The sequence below is a fragment of the Anomaloglossus baeobatrachus genome, chromosome 1 (assembly GCF_048569485.1).
Source record: "Anomaloglossus baeobatrachus isolate aAnoBae1 chromosome 1, aAnoBae1.hap1, whole genome shotgun sequence".
In the NCBI taxonomy this organism is placed as follows: Eukaryota; Metazoa; Chordata; class Amphibia; order Anura; family Aromobatidae; genus Anomaloglossus; species Anomaloglossus baeobatrachus.
Window position 1 is genome coordinate 389186000 of NC_134353.1, and position 25776 is coordinate 389211775.

Genomic DNA, 25776 nt, shown 5'->3' on the forward strand with positions numbered 1-25776 from the left:
TATCACTTTCATCATGGTGTTAAAGATAGAAGCAAAACAAGGTAATGGAATATATTCCAAAGTTTCATAACATTACAAATAGTTTAGTTACTTTTTATCATTACACATATACACTTTCCATGAATTCTATTGGCACCAACTTGTAACACTTAAAGATTATCTGTCAGCAGATTTTTGCTATGTAATCTGAGAGCAGTATCATGCAAAGACTAAAAGCTGTCATTTTGATTATTCTGCTGCAGTTCTAGCAGAGGTCAGAATGTTGTGGACTGTATAAACTTACATACACAACTGATTGTGTGTCAGGGTACACTGTACATTAACAGAAAGCTGATCAGTGGTGGAGGCGTAGTTACATACAGGAGATGACTAAGAGGCACAAGACACCTAGTCCTGTAGTAATAATCTCCTGCTGATGAAATAGCAACACAAAACCCAAGAACTGAGATATGCCTGGAATTGTGCTCTAACCCCAACATCATGGGGCTCTCAGATTGCTTAGCAAAGACCTGCTGACAAATTCCCTTTCAATGCAAAGCCCTCTTTTTGTGTCATTAGTGTCAATATTAATAAACTAGTAATACAACAGTAATAAAGTAACTAAGGAGATATATCCATCAGTTACAAGGAGGAGATGACTAGGAAGCACAAGACACCTAGTCTTGTAGTAATAATCTCCTGCTGATAAAACACTGATTTTATTGAAACAGCAACACTCAGCCCAATAAGTGAGATATGCCTGGAATTGTGCTCTTAGCCCCAATATCATGGTTCTCAGATTACATAGCAAAAATATGCTGACAGATTCCCTTTCAATGCAAACCCCTCTTTTTATGTCAATTAGTATCATTATTCATAAATTAGTTATAAAGCCGTTATAAACTAAACAGATGAAACAGATGAAACTAAGCAGATATATCCAATAGTATTGGAGGAGGCCACCAAATGCCACCATGACTAATTCGCGTTCAGAAGACACATTAAAATTTCTGAAGAACGTAATTGACAATCTTCAGAAAAGATAGACAGTTTAGTGATAGTAATGGAAGTAATACAAGTATTAACAAATATGAATTTTACTCAATATTAAAGTTTTTAAAACATAAATCGAAAAAAAAAGCTATAAGAACCCATATCACAGTACTAACAGTAGAAATCTGTGCTGCCACCCATTAAACTAATTGCAAACCCACAACCCACTCTTTTGATTTTTACATTTACATTAATATTATTTACTACTAATAAAAGCATGGAGTTGCAAAGAAAAAAAACTGCTAGAAATTTTAAACCATCTATTAAAAAGTTACAAAGGGTCTTTTCAACAAAAAAGGTTAAGAGAAACTCAAGCACACCTTGTAATTTGTATATGCTTACAGAAGGGTTGTTATAGACAGCCAATTCCCCCAGCAATGTATTATAGGGATTGTTAGCGCCACGAGGACGAAGCAGTGCATTGGTAATAAGATGATTAGCCATGGCTCCTGGAATAGCCCAACAAAGAGACAAAAGAAAAATCAGTAGCAATAATCAGTAATATGTACCAAAAATAACACGTTAACATAATGAGTGAATAACAGCAACAAAAAAAATCCAGGATGGTAAAATGAAAATAAAATGTAGGTAAACTGACAATTATAGCACATTTAAAGAATAGAAAGACAAGACTGAATACACATTGTCATAAAATAGCCAGGATGCTGTAAAGAGTAGGGCGTATCTGTTAAATAATATGTTCTTGCTAACTAGGGTCACCCCAACTTTGTGTAAAATATTAGATAAACTATATGGACCAAAACTGAAATCAGGAATTCGATTTAGTCCAATTGCCTCAGGTTTATATAATTAAGGGTCTAGCCATGCAGTCTGCCATCACAAACATTTCAGAAACAATTGCTCAACTTAGAGGGTGCAATAAGCAATATGCAATGTCAGGTGCAATATGCACCCAGAACCACGAGCAGTTCTGGCTGCATACTGCTAATCCCTGCCTAACCGTCCCTGTATACACTAGCATAGATAAAGAGATCTTTAGAAAACGTATTTCTAAAGATCTTTTACCGCATGCTAATGAGTGAGGGCACTAGTCACCTGGGCGTTAGTTGCCCCTCATTAGCACGTTAATACTCCCCTGTGGGCATGCTATCATGCTAATGAATATGCAGCGGCACAGGATGATCTCACTCTCCTCTCCGCCGCCATCGCTGGATTTCGGCTCAGTGTGCATGATCCCGGAGTTTGGGTCATGCGCACTACTTCAGTTTGAAGCCAGGATGCGTACACCCGGCTTCATAGAGCGCATGACCTAAACTCTGGGGTTATGCGCACTGAGCCGAAATTCAGCGTCGAGTGGTGATGGTGGCGATGGTGGCAGAGAGGTGAGTGACATCATCGTGTGACGCTGCGTATTCATTAGCATGATAGCACGCCCACAGGGATGTACTAACATGCTAATGAGGGGTGACTGGCCGGGGAACTAACGCCCAGGGGCTAGTGCCCTCGCTCATTAGCATACGGTAAAAGATCTTTAGAAATACTTTTTCTAAAGATCTCTTTATCTATGCTAGTGTATACAGGGACGGTTAGGCCGGGATTAGCAATATGCACCCAGAACTGCTCGTGGTGCTGGCTGCATATTGCACCTGACAGGTACCCTTTAAGGGGTTATTCCCATCTCCAAGATCCTATCCTAATATGTACTAGGTGTAATAATAATAATAATATTAGCAAATAACTCCAATTACAACTATAGTATAGTTTTTCTGATTCACTATGTTGCTTACTTCATAAGCAGGGCATTGCAGACCCTTAAGTATCCACACATATAGGCTGGAGTCACATGAGTGTATGAAAAAACGGTCCCATGCTCATCAGGAGAATAGGATGATTTTTTCTCACTTGTCATCTGTGTGCTGTCAGTGTGCTGCCAGTGTGCTGTCATTGTGGTGTCAGTGTGGTGTCAGTGTGCAATCCGTTTTTTCTCAGCAGCTATTATTCTTTTGCAGGACCACTTACAGTGTTCTGTCCTACATGATAGTGTGGCGCCCTGGACAAGCCAGGGGCCACAGGTAACAACACACAAACACCCCCACCCCCAGCAGTTTCACAGCAGACATCCCCAGTGAAACTTGATTCCTTTCCTCGGGCTCAGACAGACACACCAGGTGGGCGGAGTCAGGAGATGGAGACGCCCACCCAGGAGTTTAGCTGGCCTGAGGCAGGAAACAAGCCCAGACAAGTCCAGGAGAGAGAGAGAGAGAGGAGGTCTGCAGAGAGGCAGATGCAGACTGGGGCCTAGGTTGGAGCCTAGGGTCCCCGTGCAGAGAGTGAGGCAGACGGTAATGGCCGTCTGCGAGAGCCGGGAAGACAGTTGGTGGAACCGTAGGTAGCCGGGGCTGGGCGGTGGCACACCGGTACTGAATCGGGGAGCCAGCTGGAAACCGGATTGCAGGAGGAGTGTGCTCGGAGGTGAAAGAGAGGACTTACATTACCAACCTGGGGTCAGGGGAAAAACACCGCAGCCGCCTGTGGGACCCGTCCATCCAGCCGTGTGTTTTACTGAGAACTGTGTCATCATTACTGGCTGAGTGAGTACCACCGTGCTGTGCCGCACAGCGCTGCCCCCGCGACCCTGCACTTCTCCAGGCCCCGTAACCCGCCTGCCAGCTCCAAAACCCTCCATGGGCCCCGGGACCACCAACCCCCCTACCCACGGAGGGGACATAACAACTATGCTGCTCCCTGTCATCGCTCCCGGGATCCCCGTCCAGAGCAGCGGTGGTGTCACAACCTCACCACAACCGTGGGTGGCGTCACGGACAATCTCCCTTACCTAACCCCCTTTTTACTGTGGAGCCTGGGATCACAGACGGGGTCACGCCACCGTGATACCCACAGAAGTGACCTTGTGGCCTGGATCTGAGTACCCCCTGGTCCCCGGGCGACACAATAGCAATGTATGCATAAAAATGGACGTCACTAGGATGATCTGTGTGTTGTCTGTGTGACGTCTGTTATTTTCTCCCACCCATTAACTTGTATTGGTGAGTCTTGGATGATTTCAGCAACAAATCGCAGCATGTAGCGACTTTTCGCTCACCCAGAATCTGCTCTGCCTCATTGAATAACATTGGTCCGAGTGCAATGTGAGATTTTCTCGCATTGCACTCGCGCGAGTCATACAGTCATATGAGCGTAGCCATAATCACAGTTACTTAGTAGCTCGTAGTCAAAACCATGGATACCTAACAACCTGCAATGCTCGGCACATAAGGTAATAGACATAGCTATATTAGAAGAACTATACTACATTTATAATTGGAGGTATTTGCTAATATTATTATTATTATTATTATTATTATGATTACACTTATTACATATTGGGATAGGATCTTGGAAATAAGCATACCCTTTTAAAAAGCTGACTGAATTTAAGCACAATTATAATAGAATTAAACCACTGTTTAATAAAGAGGAAAGAAGTGCCAAAAAATTGAGGGATCACCATATATATAATTAATCAACAATTTATTATATATCAGAGAACATGTGTTGTGTTTTGATGTTCTCTGATATATAATACATTTTTGAATAACTATATATATGGTGATCCCTCAATTTTTTGGCACTTCTTTCCTCTTTATTAAACATTAGCTTTCAGTGCTAGGGGTGATCCCAGGATTTGGTGCCCTCCTACTTCTTGAGTAAACAGAATTAAACCACTGCAACAAGTCAGTATGTGCAATATTTTCTCGCCTGAATATTAGATCAACTCTGACTGCATCACTGAAAAGTGGAAGTGTTTAGGAACAACTGCAACAATGGGAGAAGCCGTCAAGTTACCAGGCGAGATTATCGAGGGCCGAGATGCATAGCAGAGATTAGCGAATCTCGTAAAATCAACTTTTCTAGCTTCATAACATTATCCCTAAAAATTTCATTCAAATAAATTTGTCACAATTCTCAAAACTGCAAATACTCTAATTGCCTGGAAAAGACATGTGTAAAGCCTGCTTTACACGTTACAATTAATCGTGCGAGCACATTTTCGATCGCACCCGCCCCCATCGTTTGTGCAGCACGGGCAATTTGTTGTGGATGCAGGTAAGCTATGTACATAGTTCCCGGGGTGTCACACGGAGCGATGTATGCTGCCTCGGGTACGATGAACAACCGGACGCTCGATTTTTTTAAAATGAGCGACGTGTCAACAATGAACGAGAAGGTGAGTATTTCTGCTCGTTCACCGTCGCACGTAGCTGTCACACACTACGATATCACTAACGATGCCGGATATGCAACACTTACGACGTGACCCCGCCGACATCTCATTAAATATATCGTAGCGTGTAAAGCCCGCTTAACACACAGAGGTCTCCTTGGACCATATTCAACCCCTTTTGAGCTTTTTAAAGTAAACAGTTTTATTAATATCCAAGTGGGTTTAACCTATTTGGCTAAGGGAGCACAGATGCTATATAGTAGCGTTTTTACTTAAACTGTAAACTTGATATAGGAACCTGTACACTGAAGATCAAAATTAGACAACACCACACAATTTCCTAAATGTTGCGGTCATTGTGTTGTCCTACGTGATTATGTCCAAACATGAGTAATCAAGCAGTATTTTAAGCTTATTTCTTAAATTGAATTTATTGTAAAGCACATAATAAAAATGTAAATGAGATAAATGAAAAAGAACACTGATCAAAATAGAGAACACTGTCAGATACCTGCAAGTTATTGGTTATTGGTGTTAATCTGGCACCTGGTGCTAATTTCCTTAATCATCTGACAAAACCTATTTAACTGTCAACCTGACTTTCCAGTTTCCACTGACTTTGCAAAAATGGTGTGCCGTTCTAAGTGACTGAAACCCTCCGGCATCAGGTTGTCCAGATGAATACCAAAGGGGTGACCCTATCAGCCATAGCAATTGAAGTTGGTGTCTGTGATTTCAAGAATATTTCATCTTTACAACATCAAACTCTTTCAAGTCCCCCAAGAAGGCTGGTCACACTTGAAATACAAATGCAAGAGAGGACAGGATAATGCGGAGAATCTCCATGGGTAATTCTTTCAACACTGCAGCTAGAATTGCTCGCCAGTTCACCACTGAACAGGGTAAAGATCTATCTGGTCATGCAGTGTCACAATGTTTAAGAGCATTTGGACTGAAAGTCCACTTTGCAGTGACCAAAACTCTCTTTAGCAGAAAGAATCAAAAGGCTAGACTCACCTTTGGTGAGGAGTATGTTGTGTGGACAGAAGAGAAGTGGTCCACAATTCATTTTAGTGATGAAAGCAGGTTTAATTTATTTGGGTTTGATGGGAAACATTATGTTAGTCAACAAACTGGGAAAGACTGAACCCAAAGTGTGTTAAGAAGTCAGTGAAAGGTGGTGGAGGAAGTGTCATGGTTTGGGGAATGTTTTCTGCAGCAGGAGTTGGACCTCTCATACAGCTATATGGCAGAGTGAATGCAAGTGTGGATCAGAATCTTCTTCAACAACACGTGGTTCCTTACTTCAGTTCATTACTCAGTCAGCCAGCATGCAGGACAATGCCTGTCACACAGCAAAATGGGTAAAGCAGTTCCTTGAAACAGAAAACATTGAAACAATTAAATGGCCATGACAGAGTCCTGATCTAAACCTATGGCCAAGAAACCCTCAACAGTCAAAGAAGAGACTGGAAGAAGAGTGGAACAAAATCACACCAGAGCATTGTGAGAGACAAGTGATGTCCTGTGGCTGCAGATGTTCTGAAGTCATTCAAAGCAAAATCCTGTACCCTTCCTACTGATCGGTGACTTTTGTTACCTTCAGGAAATTTAGTTATAATCTTCTTCTGTGCTACAGTCATTGTTGTTCTCTAATATGATCATCACCTTTTAGGCAAAATCAAGGTTTAATGATAACAAAACACTGTTCTAGTGGCATGGTGTAGCCCTTACAAAAAACCTCCAAATGTTCATCAATGTAGATTACATCATTTCTGAAAAAAATCAAATGATCATACATTGTTCTCTAATTTTGATCTCCAGTGTATTTGGGTGGCATGTACAAGTCTAATACAGGACTATTACAGCAAGGAAGTGTGCAAAAAAAATAAAAATAATAATAAAAAAATTACAATATGCAGTTTGTGAGGTAAATAGTTGGGTTTGAGTTTCTGGAATGTGGAAATTTCTCTTTTGTCTCAATAAATATATAAATAAATAAAATTATACTTTGCCCGTCTCACAAAACAAGAAGTGCACATTCTAGGTAAATTAGACAAATTAATGTCTTTGTTTGCAGTGTGGCAAAAATAAAACTTAAAATGGTTTTATTAAGGTTCTGTTACTGTAGTATATATCAGATCAATTAATTCAGTCACGCTGACTATGCAGGTCCAGCACTTTCCTATCACTTGAATCTTTAGATTATTATTTACTGAATGAATTATTTACCACTCCCATTTTCAATGTGCTTCAGGACAGTAAAGGCCCCGTCACACGCAGCGACGTATCTAACGATATATCGCCGGGGTCACGGATTGCGTGACGCACATCTGGCATCGTTAGCGACGTCGTTGCGTGTGACAGCCAGGAACGACCGTTAACGATGCAAAATACTCACCTTATTGTCCATCGTTGACACGTCATTCTTTTTTAAAAAATCGTTGATTGTTGAGCACGCAGGTTGTTTGTCGTTCCTGAGGCAGCACACATCGCTATGTGTGACACCTCGGGAACGACGAACTGCAGCTTAGGCCTGTTTCACACGTCAGTGAAAAACACAGACGTTTTTCACTGGCGTGTAAAACACGCACATGTCCCTGCGTGTGCCGAAAATCACAGCACACGTGGGTTGTCTAAGTGCAATCCGGGCTCCGTTCTCCGTGGCCCGTGATTGCACGTAGAGATTCACTCACCTGCGCCCGCTCCCGCTGTCCATGGTGCTGAATCCTCCCGCGACGCAGCATCCGGCCGGCGGTGACCCCTGCAGCAGCTGCTTCCGGGTCGGCTGTGTCGCGCATAATGAATATGCGCGACAGTAATCAGCCAACACAGAAGGAGCAGGGAGAACGGGCTGCAGAGGACATCGCTGGACGCCGGGTGAGTTAAAATGTTTTTTATTTTAAAAGCACGTTTTTTTCTGGCACGTGTTTCACGGACCACACCACTGCGTGGTCCGTGGGACATCAGTGATGCCAGAAAAAAATGGACGTGTCTCTGTGCAGCAAACACGCACACGCGGGTACGCTGCACGGAGACACGTGCAGTGACAAATCACTGACGTGTGAGCAGACCCATTCATTATAATGGGTCTGCGTATGTCAGTGATTCTGGTACGTTTAAAAAAAAAGCACAAACGTACCAGAATCACTGACATGTGAAAGGGGCCTTAGCTGTGGCTGCCGGCAATGCGGAAGGAAGGAGGTGGGCGGGATGTTACGTCCCGCTCATCTCCGCCCCTCCGTTTCTATTGGGCGGCCGCTTAGTGACGCCGCTGTGACGTCGCACGAACCACCCCCTTAGAAAAGGAGGCGGTTCGCCGGCAACAGCGACATCGCAAAGTAGGTAAGTCCCGTGTGACGGCTCCAAACGATTTCGTGCACCACAGGCAACGATTTGCCCGTGACGCACAAACGACGGAGGCGGGTGCTTTCACCAGCGATATCGCTAGCGATATCGCTGTGTGTAACACCCCCCTAAGTCCTACATCAGAATAGCCCTTTTTCCATCACTATGTGTGTCCTCTGACCTCCAATCCTAGCCTAAAATAGACATTGTTTCCCTTCCTTTATCTTTTATACACTTTATGTTAGTTATACCCCATTGATTAGCTGTGATAAACAGTATGTGAGAAAAGTGAGTACACCTCTCATATTCACATTCTTGTAAATATTTTATCATATCTTTTCATGGGACAACACTAAAGATATGACACTTTGATACAACGTAAAGTAGTCAGTGTACAGCTTGTATAAAAGTGTAAATTTGTTCTGCCCTCTAAATAACTTTATACACAGTCATTAATGTCTAAACTGCTGGCAACAAAAGTGAGTACACCCTAAGTAAAACTTTCCAAATTTTACCCAAAGTGTCAATATTTTGTAAGGCCACCATTATTTCAAAGCACTGCCTTAACTATCTTGGACATGGAGTTCACTAGAGCTTCACAGGAGCCACTGGAATCCTTTTACACTTCTACATGACGACATCACAGAGCTAGTGGATGTCAGAGACCTAGCCCTGCTTTGCCTTCAGTTTGCGAATGCCCCACAGATGCTTAATACGGTTTTGGTCTGGAGACATGCTTGACCAGTCCAGTACCTTTACCCTCAGTTTCTTTAGGAAGAAAGTGGTCATTTAGAGTTATTTGGGTGAGTTATTTAGAGGGCACAACAAAATTTACACTGTTATACAAGCTGTACACTGATTACTTTACATTGTATCAGAGTGTCATTTCTTCAGTGTTGTCCCATGAAAAGATAAAATAAACTATTTACAAAAATGTGAAGGGTGTACTCACCCAGTGGCACAGACACTATTAACTTGCTACCATCTTTAACACTGTGTGAAATAAGAATGGCCATTTTTTTTTATTTTTTGCAAATCAAAATGCTATTTTTTTTAAATTCAAAAGGACCTGTGAATTTTTGGAAATTTGACTCAAAGTCGATTTCACCAGATTGATCCGCTCATCTTCATTGTATAGTGCATAAAAGTCACCAAAACACTGTTGAGTCAATAACTCCAGAGGCCTAAACCACCTTAGGCATTAAAATCAGCATGAAAAATGTGAAACAGCAGCTTTATGGCATGGGATTCCATGGCTGTGCAGCTGCATGCAAGCCTTAGATGACTAAGCACAATGCCAAGCGTCAGATGGATTGCTGTAAAGCACGCTGACAATGGAGCAGTGAAACCATGCTCTATAAAGTAATAAATCACACTTCTCTACCTAGCAGTTTGATGGACAAGTTTGTGTTTGGTCAACGCCAGAACGTTACATGCCTTACTACCTTGTACCAACTATATTGAGAAAATTGAGGGACAATGTTTCCTCATTCTTTTTCAGAGGATAGCCAAGGCTCCATACTTACAGTCTATGGTATCATGGGCTATATTAAGGTAGTATGGTTATCCCCTGTCAGTTGGCTATGAATGCAATGAAATGCTATATAATACGTCTGTGTACACACGTTGAATTTTTATCATGTTATTTTATGCATTTTTGAGTTCAGATCTGCAAATAACCTGAAGGAAATCCTGATGTCGGCAAAGTCAATGAGAGTCCTGAAGTCTCATGCACAGGGTTATTATTTGTGACTTGCAGATTTGGTGCAGAAAATAATCGGCAGGATGTCAATTCTTTCAGCATTTTCATAGCATTTTTTAACCCATTTACTTCAATTAAGTCAGTCAAAAACGCTAGAAAAACACAGGTATAAAAATGATTGCAGATTTGCGTCATTTTTGTAGCTTTTTGCCTGCGTTTTTAGACAACAATGAGTGCTATAGAGATGAATAAAAACCCATTTGGCCTCAGTGTTAGTATGAGGGTCAAAAAGCCCCCAGGCGTCCCAAGGGCACATTCATATGGTTATTATACTTGGTGTAGTACACATATTATAATGGTTATTTGTGCTTGTCATTTGATTTTGCAGCTTGGTTTGCTCACTTGTTTGCACTGGTTTTATTCTCCGTTTCGAAGACTTGTGTTTTTATGCTGTTACGTTTTTCCTATCAAGACATGCAGAAATAGTGCAGAAATTTCTGTATCCAAGACTCAATGTGTGCGTATACTCTAATAGGTGCTTTACACACTGCGACATCGCTAGCGATCTCATTAGCGATGTAACACGCCAGATCACACATACGATTTGCCGAGATCGCACATGTGACTGGCGCTACAAAAATGACCTATGTGCGATCTCGGCAAATCTTATCTGTGATCTGCCATGTCACATCGCTAACGAGATCGCTAGCGATGTCGCAGTGTGTAAAGCACCTTTAAGAGTAAATACCTACATATTGCACTGCTGCAATCTTTCTAATGTTATTAACTGGAGCTGGATGATATATGTATATATAGTGCCATATGGGATGCCTGGTAAAAATTATTGCTATTGTGAACAGTTAAGCAAGTTGAAGGCATAGAGTTAAAGATTAAGATAGGGTAAGTAGAACACAGCGCATCCAATGGAGATTTCATATAAAGATGCTGAATAAATAATACCCAGGGAGGTCCTTTTAACACAATGGTAATAGACTAAGTGTAAATAGTAATGCTTCTTTATATCATGGACCGGAGCTGCACAGTGGCGACAAAGCCACACAACATAAGTTTCACTTAGTCAGAAATCCCGGAGCATCCTGGCTGGTGGTGGTCTGGCTGTAATGGAGTTGCGTATGGAGTGGTGTCTGACGTCACAAGGTCAGGTGGTGAGCACTACGGGCTCTCGCTGGGTCCAAAAAAACAACACATTGAAAAGGACTGTACGTCCTTCTTTGTCAATCCATTACAGCCATGACACCAACGGCCGGGGTGCTCTGGCCTGTATCGCGTTTTTTGCCACCCGCTCTGCACAAGTTACTCTGGGAGAGGCCACACTTGCAGTCAGCCTGCCTAGGAAATCTTTAAGCACACTACGGACTACGCACACCATCTGTTCCATTGGTTCCATCTGCAACTCTTCAACTCTCCGGTTTCTGAGTAAGTGAAACTTATGTTGTCTGCCTTTGTAGCCACTGTGTAGTGCTGGTGCTCAATTTACATATCTATAAAGTTAAAGATGACACATTTCCTTTGTATTTTAGGAAAAGTAAATTAATCTTTTACAGTTTTAAATTAACAAAAAATGGGCTGTAGCACCCCCTTTGGCAAGCATCACAGCTTGTAAACGCTTTTTGTAGAAGGCCAAGAGTCTTTCAATTCTTGTTTGAGGGATTTTCATCCATTCTACCTTGGAAAAGTCTTCCAGTTCTGTGAGATTTCTGAGTTGTCTTGCATGCACTGCTCTTTTGAAGTCTAGTCACATATTTTCAATGATGTTCAGATCAGGGTACTGTGAAGGCCATTGTAAAACCTTTAGCTTGCACCTTTTGAGGTAGTCTATTGTGGATTTTTACTTGTGTTTAGAATCATTATCCATTTGTAGAAGTCATCCTCTTTTCAACATCAGCTCTTTTACAGATATTATGTTGCCATCAAGAATTAGTTGAAATTTCATTTAATCTATTCTTCCCGCTACCTGTGAAATGTTCCCCATGCCATTGCCTGTAACACAACTCCAAAGCATGATTGATCCACTCTCATGCTTAGTGGTTGGTGAGATATTCTTTTCCTGAAATTCTGTGTCCTTTTTTTTCACACATACCTTTGATCATTGTGGCCAGAGTTTTATTTTAATCTCATCGATCCACAGGACGTGTTTCCGTGTTTCCAAAATGCATCAGGCTTGTTTAGATGTTCTGTTGCATACTTCTGATGCTAAATTTTATGGTGATGATGCAGGAGAGGTTTTCATCTGATGACACTTCCTTGAAGACCATATTTGTGCAGGTGTCGCTGAACAGTAGAACAATGTACCACAACTCCAGAGGCTTTCTGGAGGTCTTTTGCAGTCAAGAGGGGGCTCTGATTTGCCTCTCTAGCAATCTTACAAACAGCTCTCACAGAAATGTTGCTTGGTCTTCCAGACCTTATCCTGATCTCCACTGTCCCTGTTAACTGCCATTTCTTAATTATATTTCAAAATGAAGAAAGGGCAACTTAAAAATGTTTTACTATCCTCTTATAGCTTTCTCCTGATTTCTGGGCCTCCACTAATTTCATTTTCAGAGTGCTAGGCAGCTGCTTAGAAGAACAATGGCTGCTGTGTTTTGACACACGTTTAGACAAGGCTGGATTTTTTTTTTTAAACTGTGAAATTTGCATCACCTGGCCTTTCCTATCAATGATAGTGACCAAGCCATACACCTAACCAGTTTCTTAAGGTCTGAAACCTTGATTAAAGTTATCTGAGCACACAAATCTTCAAGGGTGTCCAAACTTTTGCATCGGCCCATTTTCCTTTCTGTAATTTAAAAAATGAAAAAAACATTTTTTATTGCCTAAAATTCAAAGGAAATGTGTGATCTTTAACTTTATGCCTTTTAAAGATCATTTCATTTTCAATTTCTTAACTAGTCATAATAACAGTAATTTTGACCAGGGGATCCCAAACTTTTGCATGCCATTGAACATCACCTTTGTTATTCTAGCGTTATAATAGGACTGGCATACACTTGTATGGTGCTTTTTTGCAGTCCTTTCTGGGTTTCTTTTAACAAATTTGACCAATTAGATAATATCATGATAATATTATTAAACACTATCTCTAAAATCAAATGCAGTCACAGAATTAAAGGGTCTACCAGGGTTACTGCTTAGTGTGGGGGTAGTCAATATGTGATGGAGCTGCGGGGTAAGATAGAGCTCATAAATATTGAGAACTGCTTAGCAAAGGCTTATCAATGCAAGGCATAACTGTCACAAATCTACCACTCACAGTGACCTACGGAGTGAGTGACAGCTCACCCACCTCATAGGTTCAAGGATGTAGTGAGCAATACTGTGAGTGATGGACCAGTTATCCAATATTAGGCAGGGGTGTGTGAGGCTGTTGCTATTGTGATTGACAGCCCAGGTGCCCTATTTGGCCGGGCCTGTGGGATTTCCTCTAGGTGTCCCATGTTCAGGGTGATTATCTGGCCATTTAGCTGGCTGGTAATGATCAGGTCCCTGCCATTTGTAGCTTTGCTCATTGGTGTGCTTGTCCTGTATTCTGATATTATGATCTTGTTGTATGACCCTGGATTTACCTTTGATTACTTGTTTGGATTATCCCTTTTGCCTTAATGCACTCTGACCTTAGTTACCTGACCCCGGACTTTGCCTCTGACTAGCCGTTTGTTTTATTCATTTGTCTTTGATGGATTCTCCTGGCCTTTGACCTCGGACTTTTTGACTTCCCTACCTCACGACTTGTCAGTAAAAGGTGACCCAGCATCAGATTACAACTGGTCTTACATTTTTTTATTTTCGCCAGCATGGATTCAGTTCACAGACTTTGTGATCAGGTATCGAATCTGCCACAAATGATTCAGGATCTGACTAAGGTATACCGGAATCTTGAATTCTTGGAATCGCAGTTGCAGGGATATGTTTTGTATGTTATGTCTTGTTTGATGCAACCTCCCTATAGCTCTCCGCTTCCAGAAGTGGCTGTGATATTTCTACCCTCAATCGTGAAATTGGGCACTCCCGAACCTGTATTACTCCCCTTTTATGAACTGACAATGGAACGTCCAAAACCGGAGATAAAATTGATTTTACAGGAAAACATTTTAGGAAACATTCTTTCCTGTACAATGACTCCTCCACCCCTTAGGCTATGCTAATATGTAGCGTTTTTGCACTCTTGTTGCTTTCAATGGTAACAAAAAGGCTGCAAAAGCGTTCCAAGCATTGACTTGCTCCTCCATTTACTCATTTCAGTGAGGGAAAAAAAGTAATCGTGTTGATGAGATTTCTGGATTTTTTCCCATTTGTAAGGTGTGGGACTCAGACACTGATGAAGACTATGCACTAAGTGCAAGGCCTATCAAAAATTGAAAGGAGGGATTGCAATAAACCGTGTAATACACATAAAGAATGGCCTCATAAAACATTTTTTCCCATTTGGAAGACATTGGACTACTAGACTGGTAAAGCCTATGTGCAAGGACTGGCAAAATTATAAGGTTCCAATACACCTTGAAACACATATAGAGTAGGGGCTCAGAAAACATTTACATTTAGAAAGAGTGGGAGTTCTCTGGTCAACAAGGAGTCATGGAGGCCCCAATTCAGAGTACAAGTAAAACAACCAGGACCTTCAGTCATCCGACTCCGATTATGCTCAAGCTAAGGTGGGCGGCAGTTTGTCCTTTGCTCACTCAGGCATCAGGCAGCCCCAAAGCTTCAAATAGATTGAAGCAGGGGTTTCTAAACTTTTTTGGGGGGGAAAGATTCACGAAGCATGTGGGCAAATCTTCTCCAACCCATTCTGGAGGAAAAAAACACAATTCCTGTGGGCATTTATTCGCACAAGAGGTGCATTTGGGTCTTTTTCCCATTGTATGAATGCATCTTTTTTTTTTTTTTAATACGGATTTGAAGCAAATCTAAAGTTTGTAGACTGTAGTCACTGCTCCCTCCCTGTTTAAGTTGTTTCAATAGGTTTTCAGTGCCACCGGGGGCATAAAAACTAATAGGCGCATTCGCCTGTCAAATAAAAATGCTGACAAACTGACTTTTCAAAATTAACAAGACCTGGATTGGCCCCGGCTTCTGAACCCCAGCGGATGACAGCAGAACATAAAGCCAATTCAAATCAAAAACTGCCAGCCCTCACTCATAATTTTTAGATGGCCAGTAAATTGTCCAAGCTCAATTTTTAGAGAGTAAACAGCCAGTCTTCACTGATACATTTTAGAGAGCCAGCCCTCACTCATCATTTTTAGAGGGCCAGCAGCCGGCCTGCGCTCATAGTTTTTAGTGGACTAGAAGCCAGCCCTCAATCAATTTTTAGAGGGCCAGCAGCTGGCCCTCACTCATAATTTTTAGAGAGCCAGCAGTTGGCCCGCACTCAGTTTTTGAAGAGCCAGAAGGTGGCTCTCAATCAATTTTTTGAGGTCGAGCAGGTCTCAAATCCAAAACTATCTCTTCCAGCAGCTATCCCTACCCTGAATGCAGCTATCAGTGGTATTAATAGGTAATAGAATAGATGTAGGGCTCAAAAATTACTTTTGATTCTAGGTAGCAGTAGCAAGGCCTGTAAGGCTATAATAAATGCGTAGATGTCTCTAATACACTATCCCTTCTCCAGCAGCTCTCCCTACACTAATTGCAGCGGTATTATTAAAAAAAGTATAGATTTAAATTAGTCCTGAAAAGGACTTTTGGGTTAACGTAGCAGCCGCAAAGTCTGTAAGGTCAGAATCTCTGCCTACATGCCACTAATAAACTACCCTTCTTCAGCAGGCTGCTCTACGCTTAATGCAGCTAATAGTTATATTAATAAGGAAAAGTAAAAAAAATGGTTTAAAAGAACTGAAGTCCTCAGTGGTTGATACCTTTTAATGGCTAACTGAAAAGATGGTAATAATTGCAAGCTTTCGAGACTACTCAGGTCTCTTCATCAGGCATGGTATAACACAAAATATGAAGAGTCACATATTTATACACAACAGGACTTAGAATAGTGCAGTAAAAAAAAAAAAAAATACAAGTTATACAAAACAGAACTATCACTATGGCAGGGGGGGCAAACTGTTGTGGGCATAAATTTTGCTGCAGTTCAGTGTGAAAGTTTTATTGTCGTTTGATAAGGGTCTGGTCCAGGCTGTGACACGCTCGGATGGTCAGAGGAGCACATCTCTTAACTGATGTAAAAAGACATGAATCCATGAGACACATTCATTCCTACTCTGAATGTGTCAAAGGTCATCATAAGTTTGTACTCCCATAGTCTCCTATCTCTCTGGGACTTGAAATTTCCTTTCAATACCAGCAATTTCATGTCCATGATGCTGTGGTCTGAGTTACAAAAATGTTTGGCCACAGGTAGATCCATCCTTTTTTCTCTAATTGTGTGGCGGTGAGAATTCATCCTTGTCCTGAGCTGTTGTCCTGTCTCCACTACATACAGACCCCCAGTTGGACATTTGGTACATATAATTAAGTACACCACATTGGTTGTGGTGCAGCTGAAGGTACCTGGGATCTTGTAGTCCTGATGGGATCTGGGAATCTTTATCTTGTCCGTTGTCAATATTAATGGACAGGTCAATTCTCACCGCCACACAATTAGAGAAGAGACAGGACAACAGCTCAGGACAAGGATGAATTCTCACCGCCACACAATTAGAGAAAAAAGGATGGATCTACCTGTGGCCAAACATTTTTGTAATAATGTAAGACCTGTCCATTAATATTGACAACGGACAAGATAAAGATTCCCAGATCCCATCAGGACTACAAGATCCCAGGTACCTTCAGCTGCACCACAACCAATGTGGTGTACTTAATTATATGTACCAAATGTCCAACTGGGGGTCTGTATGTAGGGGAGACAGGACAACAGCTCAGGACAAGGATGAATTCTCACCGCCACACAATTAGAGAAAAAAGGATGGATCTACCTGTGGCCAAACATTTTTGTAACTCAGACCACAGCATCATGGACATGAAATTGCTGGTATTGAAAGGAAATTTCAAGTCCCAGAGAGATAGGAAACTATGGGAGTACAAACTTATGATGACCTTTGACACATTCAGAGTAGGAATTAATGTGTCTCATGGATTCATGTCTTTTTACATCAGTTAAGAGATGTGCTCCTCTGACCATCCGAGCGTGTCACAGCCTGGACCAGACCCTTATCAAAGGACAATAAAACTTTCACACTGAACTGCAGCAAAATTTATGGCCACAACAGTTTGCCCCCCTGCCATAGTGATAGTTCTGTTTTGTATAACGTGTATTTTTTTTTTTTTTTTACTGCACTATTCTAAGTCCTGTTGTGTATAAATATGTGACTCTTCAGATTTTGTGTTATACCATGCCTGATGAAGAGACCTGAGTAGTCTTGAAAGCTTGCAATTATTACCATCTTTTCAGTTAGCCATTAAAAGGTATTAACCACTGAGGACTTCAGTTCTTTTAAACCATTTTTTTTTATCTCTACTGGCTAACACGGTACAAAGATATATTTTACTTGTAAGGAAAAGTAGAGATGTATATTTAAAATAGACTTTTGGTACCAGCAAGGTCCATAAGGCTAGAATCCCTGCCTACAGGCCTATAATACACTATCCCTTCTCCATCTGCTTGCCATACATTAAATGCAGCTAAGAGCGGTATTGTTAGAGAATAGAATAGATATTTTAAGTAGTAGCAGCAAGGTCTGAACGGCTAGAATCACTGCCTACATTGCTCTAGTACACTATCCATTCTCTAGCAGCTTGTACTACACTAAATGCATCTAAGAACAGTATTATTAGAAAATAGATTTTTTTACATATCAGCAGCAAGGTCTGTAATGCATGAATCCTTGTCTACAGTCCTCTAATACACTATTCCTTCTCCAGAGGCTTGCCCTACACTAAATGCAGCTAAGAGCGGTATTATTAAAGAACAGATTTTTTACATATCAGCAGCCAAGTCTGTAAGATTCAAATCCTTGCCTAAAGGCCTCTAATATACTATCCCTTTTCCAGCAGTTTCCCCCCCACACTAAATGCAGCTAAGAGCGGTATTATTAGAGAATAGAATAGATTTTTTTACATAGCAGCAAGGTCTGTAAGGCTAGAATCTTTGATTACATGACTTTAGTACACTATACCTTCTACAGCAGCTTGCCCTACACTATCTGCAGCTAAGAGAGGTATTATTAGAGAATAGAATCTACATTTTTTTAGGTAGCAGCAGCAGCAAGGTCAGTAAGCTAAAATCCCTTCCTATATGCCTCCAATGCACTATCCCATCTGTATCAGTTTGCCCTACACTAAATACAGCTAAGAGTTGTATTATTAGAGAATAGGATAGATTTTTTTAAGCAGCAGCAGCAAGGTCTGTAAGGCTAGAATGTTTGCCTGCATGCTGCTAGTACACTATTCTATCTCCAGCAGCTGCTTGCAATACACTAAATGCAGCTAAGAGCGGTGTTTCTTTAGTGTTGCACTAGCAGGTACTGTCACACTATAACACACTATCCCTTCTCCAGCAGAATCTCTCTTTGCACTATTTCCATGTACAGTGCACTGAGCATGGTGTTACCAGGTCTTATATAGACCCAATAGTACGGTACAGCCGGCCAATCACAGTAATGCAAGAAGCTAACATGGCTACCGTGATAGGCAGGATAATCCTCACATGTTTAGTGGCTGAAAAAAGGCAGCAAACATGCGGGGCAAGAAATTGCGCTGAGTGGCAGGAAGGTTTGATTGAGTATCAAGCGAGCGTCTTGAGCACCCCTATGCTCAATAAAGTACTGAGCAGTGCCGAGCATGCTCGCCCATCACTAGTTATCACGTTAACCTCAACCATTTGCCTGAGTGACAGTCATGTTACCTCTCCGTTCCACCAAGGTGGTAATACACCTGATGTTATAGGCTGGGGGTCCCTTCCCTTTTTCATAAGCATTATTTACATACCCATAATGTGTTATGGGGACATCCCCACCTTTGCCATATTTATGATTCCTTGTACATCATGTGTTATGACATGTATTTGTGCCGCCCACGCGACAGCCGACGGGCTGCTCAGATCCATATCCGCAGTGGCTCGAGGGTACTCCAGACCCGAGATGGGGTCACGTGGCCGCTCAAAATGAAAAAGGGGGAAAATATTTACGAAAGGGGGGGTGAAAAACACAGTTCGTGACGCCACCCACGGGTCGTGGTAATATGGGATACCACCGCTGCCTCGTTTGGGGGAGTGCCCGGGAGCGATGGGGTGGCAGCCTATGATGTTAACCCCTTCATGGGCAGGGGGAAGTTGTCCCAGGGCACAGTAGTGGGAGTATGGGGACCCGATGTTAGAAGAGGGGCACAACGTACTCACACAGTCCAGGAATTCTGACACTGAGAATGGGTAAACCAAAGTCCTGAATGCCCTTGTAGATGTTGTTGGAGCATGCTGGGTCTGTGCCCTTTTGGCGTTGCTGGTTGGTCTGAAGCCTTTTCCCCTGGCACTGTGTTTACTCTTTGTGGATCCCTTTTGCCTGAGACTACTCGGGTCTCGCTCACCCGTGTGGCTAACGGTGTGAGCTTGGTCTCAGGGTTCATGCTTGGGACTTTCTGGATGATTTTGGGAAGTCCTATCCCCCTTGTTGCGCTAGTACCCCGATTTTGGAGTGGGTGGAGAACGGCTCGTGAAGACTCTGTCCTCGTCAGGTAAATTACTGGGCCGCGTGAAGCTACTTCCCAGCCTAGGGTCCGCGTACCCAGTCGTGCCCTGGCTCCTTCCCGATTGTAGCACAAGGCCGCCGAACTGCCCTTCGTGGCAGTACCGTGCCCCTTGCCACTACCCCCTGCGACCATGGTTCAAGCTCCTTCCAGGCCAGGCCAGCGTCCGGCACCTGGGACGGGTACAGGAGCCCAGCTCCGCAGTGTGACCTTTTACTGTCACTGCTGCACTCGAACCGAACTGACTACCAACTACTGACACTTCTGGCCCTCCTTCTACCATCCCTCCATCTGGGCAGCCCTATTCCCCTCAGATGGGTGTCTGATGGGTGTGGTGCAGAGTGTTCCTCAGGATTTGTGTATACCTGTTCTTAACAACACCAAATGGACAGGACTCGTAACCAAGGAGGAGCAGGTACCATGCAGGAGGGCAGATTGCACAGTACCCTTGTGATGACCTGATAGACCAGGGAGTCACATTCCCCCTTGGTTAAACGTAGCTCGTCCGCGAACTACAGGACACCAAGATATATTAACTGAAGAAAAAAAAAGGGGTTAACATAGATAACATTTATTAACCAGATTCATCCCACATAGGGGAGGCAGTTTTACTTGAACATTGCAAAGTTAGAGTTCATCTGCCAACAGGGGGACGCTACTGGTTTTGATGGCAGCGGAGACTCAATCTTCCCCGTTGCAGTCCCTTCCTGCAACAGTCCCGTCCCAACGTCCTGGATCCCAACAACCCACCACCCCAAACAACCCAACGTTCTGGATACTTATCCACAGGTCTGTGGCTGGGTTAAGATCCAGGAATTGTGTCAGACTACTCTTGTGGGCACAGGAGGTGCAATTATGTACAAGACACAAGTTTGTGTTGGTCACGCCAGTCCTGTGACCGTGGTCGATTTTTACTTAACTATTAAAATAACGAAGTCCTTGTAAAATTAACAAAGTCCATGTACTGGTTGTACACTTGTAGCCAATCTAGAGAAAATCAGGTTACTTTTCCGTTCAATTTAAAACTGGTTCATTAAAGCACTCATTTTCTAGCAGTTTCTATATGAAAAACAACAAACTGTGAAAATAAACGAAAACACCGATACCTAACAATTCTATGGCATCGTTAACTTTTGCAGTGTTAACATTTTCAATAGTAGACGGCTGGGTCCCGTAGCCACGCCTCTTTGCGGCTGTGTGCTACCTTTGCCGACACATACCCTTCCTCAAACATCATGTGCTTGGTCACCTCCAGGCCATACCAGCCCCGTTCCCCACAGTGTCGGGTATAAGTGACCATTTCTTTAGGCTCCAAATTACGTGTGGGGTGCTTCCAAGGAAGGTGCGGGGACACGTCCCGCCGGGACACAAACACCCCTGCTGTGAGGCCTGCATCACGGATAAAACCCCATCCTTGCTCGGGGTCAAAACGATCCACAAGACCACGGCACCGTGGCCCTATGACTCGTGAAGTAGCGCTCCTTACCTGCTCCTTCTTTGCCCTGTTACGGGCGGCAAGCTCCCGAAGTCACCGATCTCTGGTTGCGATCTCCTGCTGTAACTCTTGGCTGTGTTGTTCCCAGTAGGGGGCGTCGGCGTCAGCTCCTTAACTGGCTCTGGCTTTAAATGGACTCGTGCGGCCCCAACAGCCCTCAGAATGACGCGCGGTAGTGGAACCGATTGACTTGAAGGTCCCACTCCTGCTGCTGTAAACTGAAGAACCGACTGCTCCGCAGCCGGGGTTGCAGGGTCCGTGTGCTCAGCCTCTGAGGACGGGCCCGGTAATGCGGCCAGGTCTGGTCTGGCCGGGATCCGGATGACTGCTGACATGACTGGGATGAGGGTAGATATCGGGACCGCTGCTGGAGCTTCATACGAGAATAACACAGGTTAGGTTCCGCTGCCGGGATGGGTAATGGCAGCTCGGCGTCTGCCGAGGACGGGGTAGGTGACGGTGGAGTGGTTGCCACAAGCGGGGGCGGACCGAATTCCTCAGCCGCCATGGATGGATTAGGGTAATCAACAGGGACTGGGTAACTGCTCACCCTCTCTTCACGTGGGATTTCGATCTCACGAGCTCGCACCGCCATCACCAGGCTCCTCATCTCTTCCCTCCAGTGATTCAGTATGAACAGGAACTGCGTCCGCATTTTCCTGCACAGCTGTTCGGTCTCTTCTTCGATCCAAGTCGCAGTCCCGGGAACAGCACGCTCCGGTGACCAGCTCCGCTCCGCCATCTTGCCTCTGCATCGCCCAGGAATGTTATGGCAGAGTCCTGGCGTCCCTGCTTCTCTTCCACTTTCGCTACATTCAGGCACGCCTCCTCGGATTTCTCCCAGCACTCTTTCGCGCGCTGTGGCCCTCTGGGAACTTCCGATTCCTGTTTCAGGCTGGGAACGAAGGGTGGGCCTTCGGCTTCACGCGATTTCCCAAGGAAGATGGCGTTTTGGCGCGAAAAACAGCGGAAAAATGGCGGACGTCGCGGGAAAAAGGACTTGGATCCGCGGACTTCACTTTTCAAGGCGCATGTCACACAGGTAAGTGGGTCCTGCTCGCATCCTGTTCATGACGCCAAGATTTTCAAGGTGTGCCGCTCCTGTGACAGCCGACGGGCTGCTCGGATCCGGATCCGCAGTGGCTCGAGGGGTCTCCGGACAGGACCCGTAACCAAGGAGGAGCAGGTACCATGCAGGAGGGAAGATTGCACAGTACCCTTGTGATGACCTGATAGGCCAGGGCATCACATATTATCCTTCATTCCTCGATAAATCACCCCCTCCTCTTGTGTAGCTCAACAGTTTATAGTCCTAGACCTGAGCTCCCAGAAAGATCCTTCATTGCTTTTTGTAGGATTCAAATAACTTTGTAATGTTAAGGGATTATTCTAATGTCAGTTTTCATGTACAAGTTCTATCTTAGTTTTTTTTTAATTATTTTAATCCATGGGGATGTCAAAGAGTTTTTGTGCAATGAGTGGTCTACACCAGGGGGTTTTGTCCCCCATCTTTTCAAAATGTCATGAATGAACTGGCATGAATGAAAAGAATGAAAGCAGTGTGTGAAATCAAAGTTCTACTTTGTTGATGTTGGGGGATGCAGTTGAAGAGGATGAGTAGGAGGCAGTAGCATAGCTACCAGGGGGGCAGAGGGGGCAGTTGCCCCAGGTCCCAGACCCGCATGTTCAGATATTTTTTATTTAGGTGAAATTATAATGACACTATTATTTTTTAGGGCATTGCGTTGGGATGTGCTGCAGAAGACCAGAGAAAATGGAAGTGGGGTGCCCCTGCGGCTTCAGGCGCCACAGGGTACTGCACCTTACCCGAGTTGCAGTATTCATCACGGATACGGAGGAGGTCGTCACCGGTAACAACCACAACCACACTCAACAAACACATAACATGGTCTTTTTGTCACTGGGACCGGGCTAAGGTAGGTGCTGGGTGGCCATCACGAGGTATGGGACCTCATGCCCACTAGTTCAGGAATCCGGTAGGGTAGGCGGGGCACCCACAGGGGAAGTTAGGAGCTATCTGACACACAGTAATAAGTCAACCCGGTATCTTAGGAAAAGAAGGGGAATCCCAGGGTTTGCAGGGAGTGCGGAAAGCACCCGTGATCTGTTCCACGGCCCAGGAGCTGGGGGTGGAGGGAAACCGTCGAAAGGTGATGCACAGAGGGAAATGTGGCGCCCTGGACAAGCCAGGGGACACAGAGAACAGTACCCACACACCCCACACTCCCGGTCAGGCACACCGAAGTCAGACACAAACCCTTGTTGCCTTCCTCCAGGGGCTGATGTCCACACCAGGGGGTGGGCCAGGCGGTTGGCCCCGCCCACCGAGGAGTTCACAGTCCTGGAGGCGGGAAAAGCAGACAGATTAGTTTTGGAGGTGAAAGTGGAAGGAAGGAAAGTGGTAGTGGAGCAACTAACTGACAGCGTCCAGGTGTGTGGCCCGGGCGGTACAGCATGGTTGGCAGACGGTAGTGACCGTCTGCAGGAGTGGCCTATCGGAGTCTAGCGTAAGGACCATGGACGGGCGGTGGCCCGGCGGTACCGGACCGGTACACAAAGAGAAGTCAGCACCATCTGGCAGGGGCTTACGGACCCCGGCAAAGCTAGGAGTCGCCGTGAATTTGCCAAATCCGTCAGCGAAGGGAACCTCCTGGGTTTCCCAGCAGCCAAGTCCCGACAGAAGGCAACAGTCCAACCGTGAGAGGGAAATACAGCCACCGCCAAGGCTACCGTTCCCAGGGCCAGAGCCTGCGGGCAAAAGGGGCTCCTCCAGCCCATATCCAAGCTGGGGAGCGGGTTACCGGTGGGAACCCATTGGAACCGTTTGCAGTACATAGGTGAAGAACTGTGTCCTTATCATTGGCTGAGTGAGTACCACCGTGCCGTGCGGCACAGCGCTGCCCCCGCGACCCTGCACCTCGCCAGGCCCCGTAACCCGCCTGCCATCCATCCCTACCCCATCACCGGGCCCTGGGACAACCAACCCCCTACCCACGGAGGGGAGAACTAACAACAAAGCTTCTCCCTGTCACCGCTCCCGGGATCCCCGTCTAGAGCAGCGGTGGTGTCACCAATATCACCACAACCGTGGGTGGCGTCACGGACAATATCCAATCCCCACAATCAAACACCCTTTTCACTCACGGGCGAGGAACGCCGCTCGAGTCCCCGGGATCCGGCCCCCCGCTCGAGCCACCACCAAGCCGCAGCAGCCGGACCCGAGCAGTGGGAGAGCGTAGCATCCCTTCCTCCGCCCGCGACAGAAACACCAGTCTTGACCTCCTAAGTATCCGGGATCGGCTGAGGCCCATCACAGCGTAGCCCAGTGCTCCAATGGCAGTGTGTGACTAGTGAGTAAAAGACCTTGAACTGTTCCACCTGTGTCATCCCGTTACTGCCAGTGCCCTCACCATCGCGCCACAGCGCTATCAGCACCTGAGAGACTACTACCACCACCATACTCCCTGAGGCCTAGCTCTACCTGTGGAGAGCTGCAACACTCGAGCTGCATCGTCTTCTACCCCAGCAGAGAAAGCACCCGCAGCGGCAGCTAATATTGACCGCACACCACAGGTGACGTCACAAACAACTACCCCCATCATCCCCATCCCCGTCTTTATTGACACCGCCGGGGTTATGGAACTGGGCAAGGCCATCTCAACGACCCAGCAGAAGCATCATGGCCCGTGGGTGCGTCAGAAGTATACAAAGATGAGCTGTGGATGTCCAAAGTCATCATGGCATCTGGAGCAGAAGAAGCAGAATGGGATGATGCAAAACCAATCAGAGAAGAAGTCATCAATAAGGTACCTGGATCTAAGGCTGCATTTATACTGGACAATCGTCACCTTTAAATGATCGTTCATTGATTGGTTATATGATGCCGATCTTGTTTAATGGCCTGTGACTGCAGACTTGTGAATCCTCATAGCAGGCGCACCGCACGCTGTCAGGGATTTTCGGTTATTGGGCCCTTCTCAGCCTGAAAATAGAGGCCTGCATCTGCCTCACAATTGGCGCATCCATTAGATGTGCCAATTGTGGTGCTTTACTTGGCTCATCTTGATTGCCCTGGAGTGGTGGCAATCGGGGTAATATATGGGATTAATATCAGTTGTGATTTGTTAAAAATCACAGCTGCCATCAAGGCCAGGGTTGGTAATGGTGAGGTGTCTATGAGAGCCCCCCCATTTCCATCCCTGTAAGTAAAAAGACAAATAACACAAACACACAAAAATCCTTTATTTTAAATAATAAAATCAAACACCGTCTTACTAG

The 25776-nt window shown here is 44.5% G+C and overlaps 1 protein-coding gene across 14 annotated transcripts in view; it reads right to left on the bottom strand.

The window, feature by feature from the left end:
* Nucleotides 1–25776, bottom strand: part of ADGRL3 (adhesion G protein-coupled receptor L3) — a 1180558-nt gene that overhangs the window by 183471 nt on the left and 971311 nt on the right. For 5 of the 14 annotated variants that reach the window (XM_075352542.1, XM_075352543.1, XM_075352541.1 and 2 more), the window contains one exon: nucleotides 1353–1481. The exons of 6 other annotated variants lie outside the window; for them this stretch is intronic. In XM_075352542.1, coding sequence (XP_075208657.1) covers nucleotides 1353–1481 — 129 coding nt within the window. The remainder of the gene's footprint in view (nucleotides 1–1352; nucleotides 1482–25776) is intronic. 3 more of the 14 variants (XM_075352551.1, XM_075352550.1, XM_075352549.1) reach the window with 1 other exon arrangement.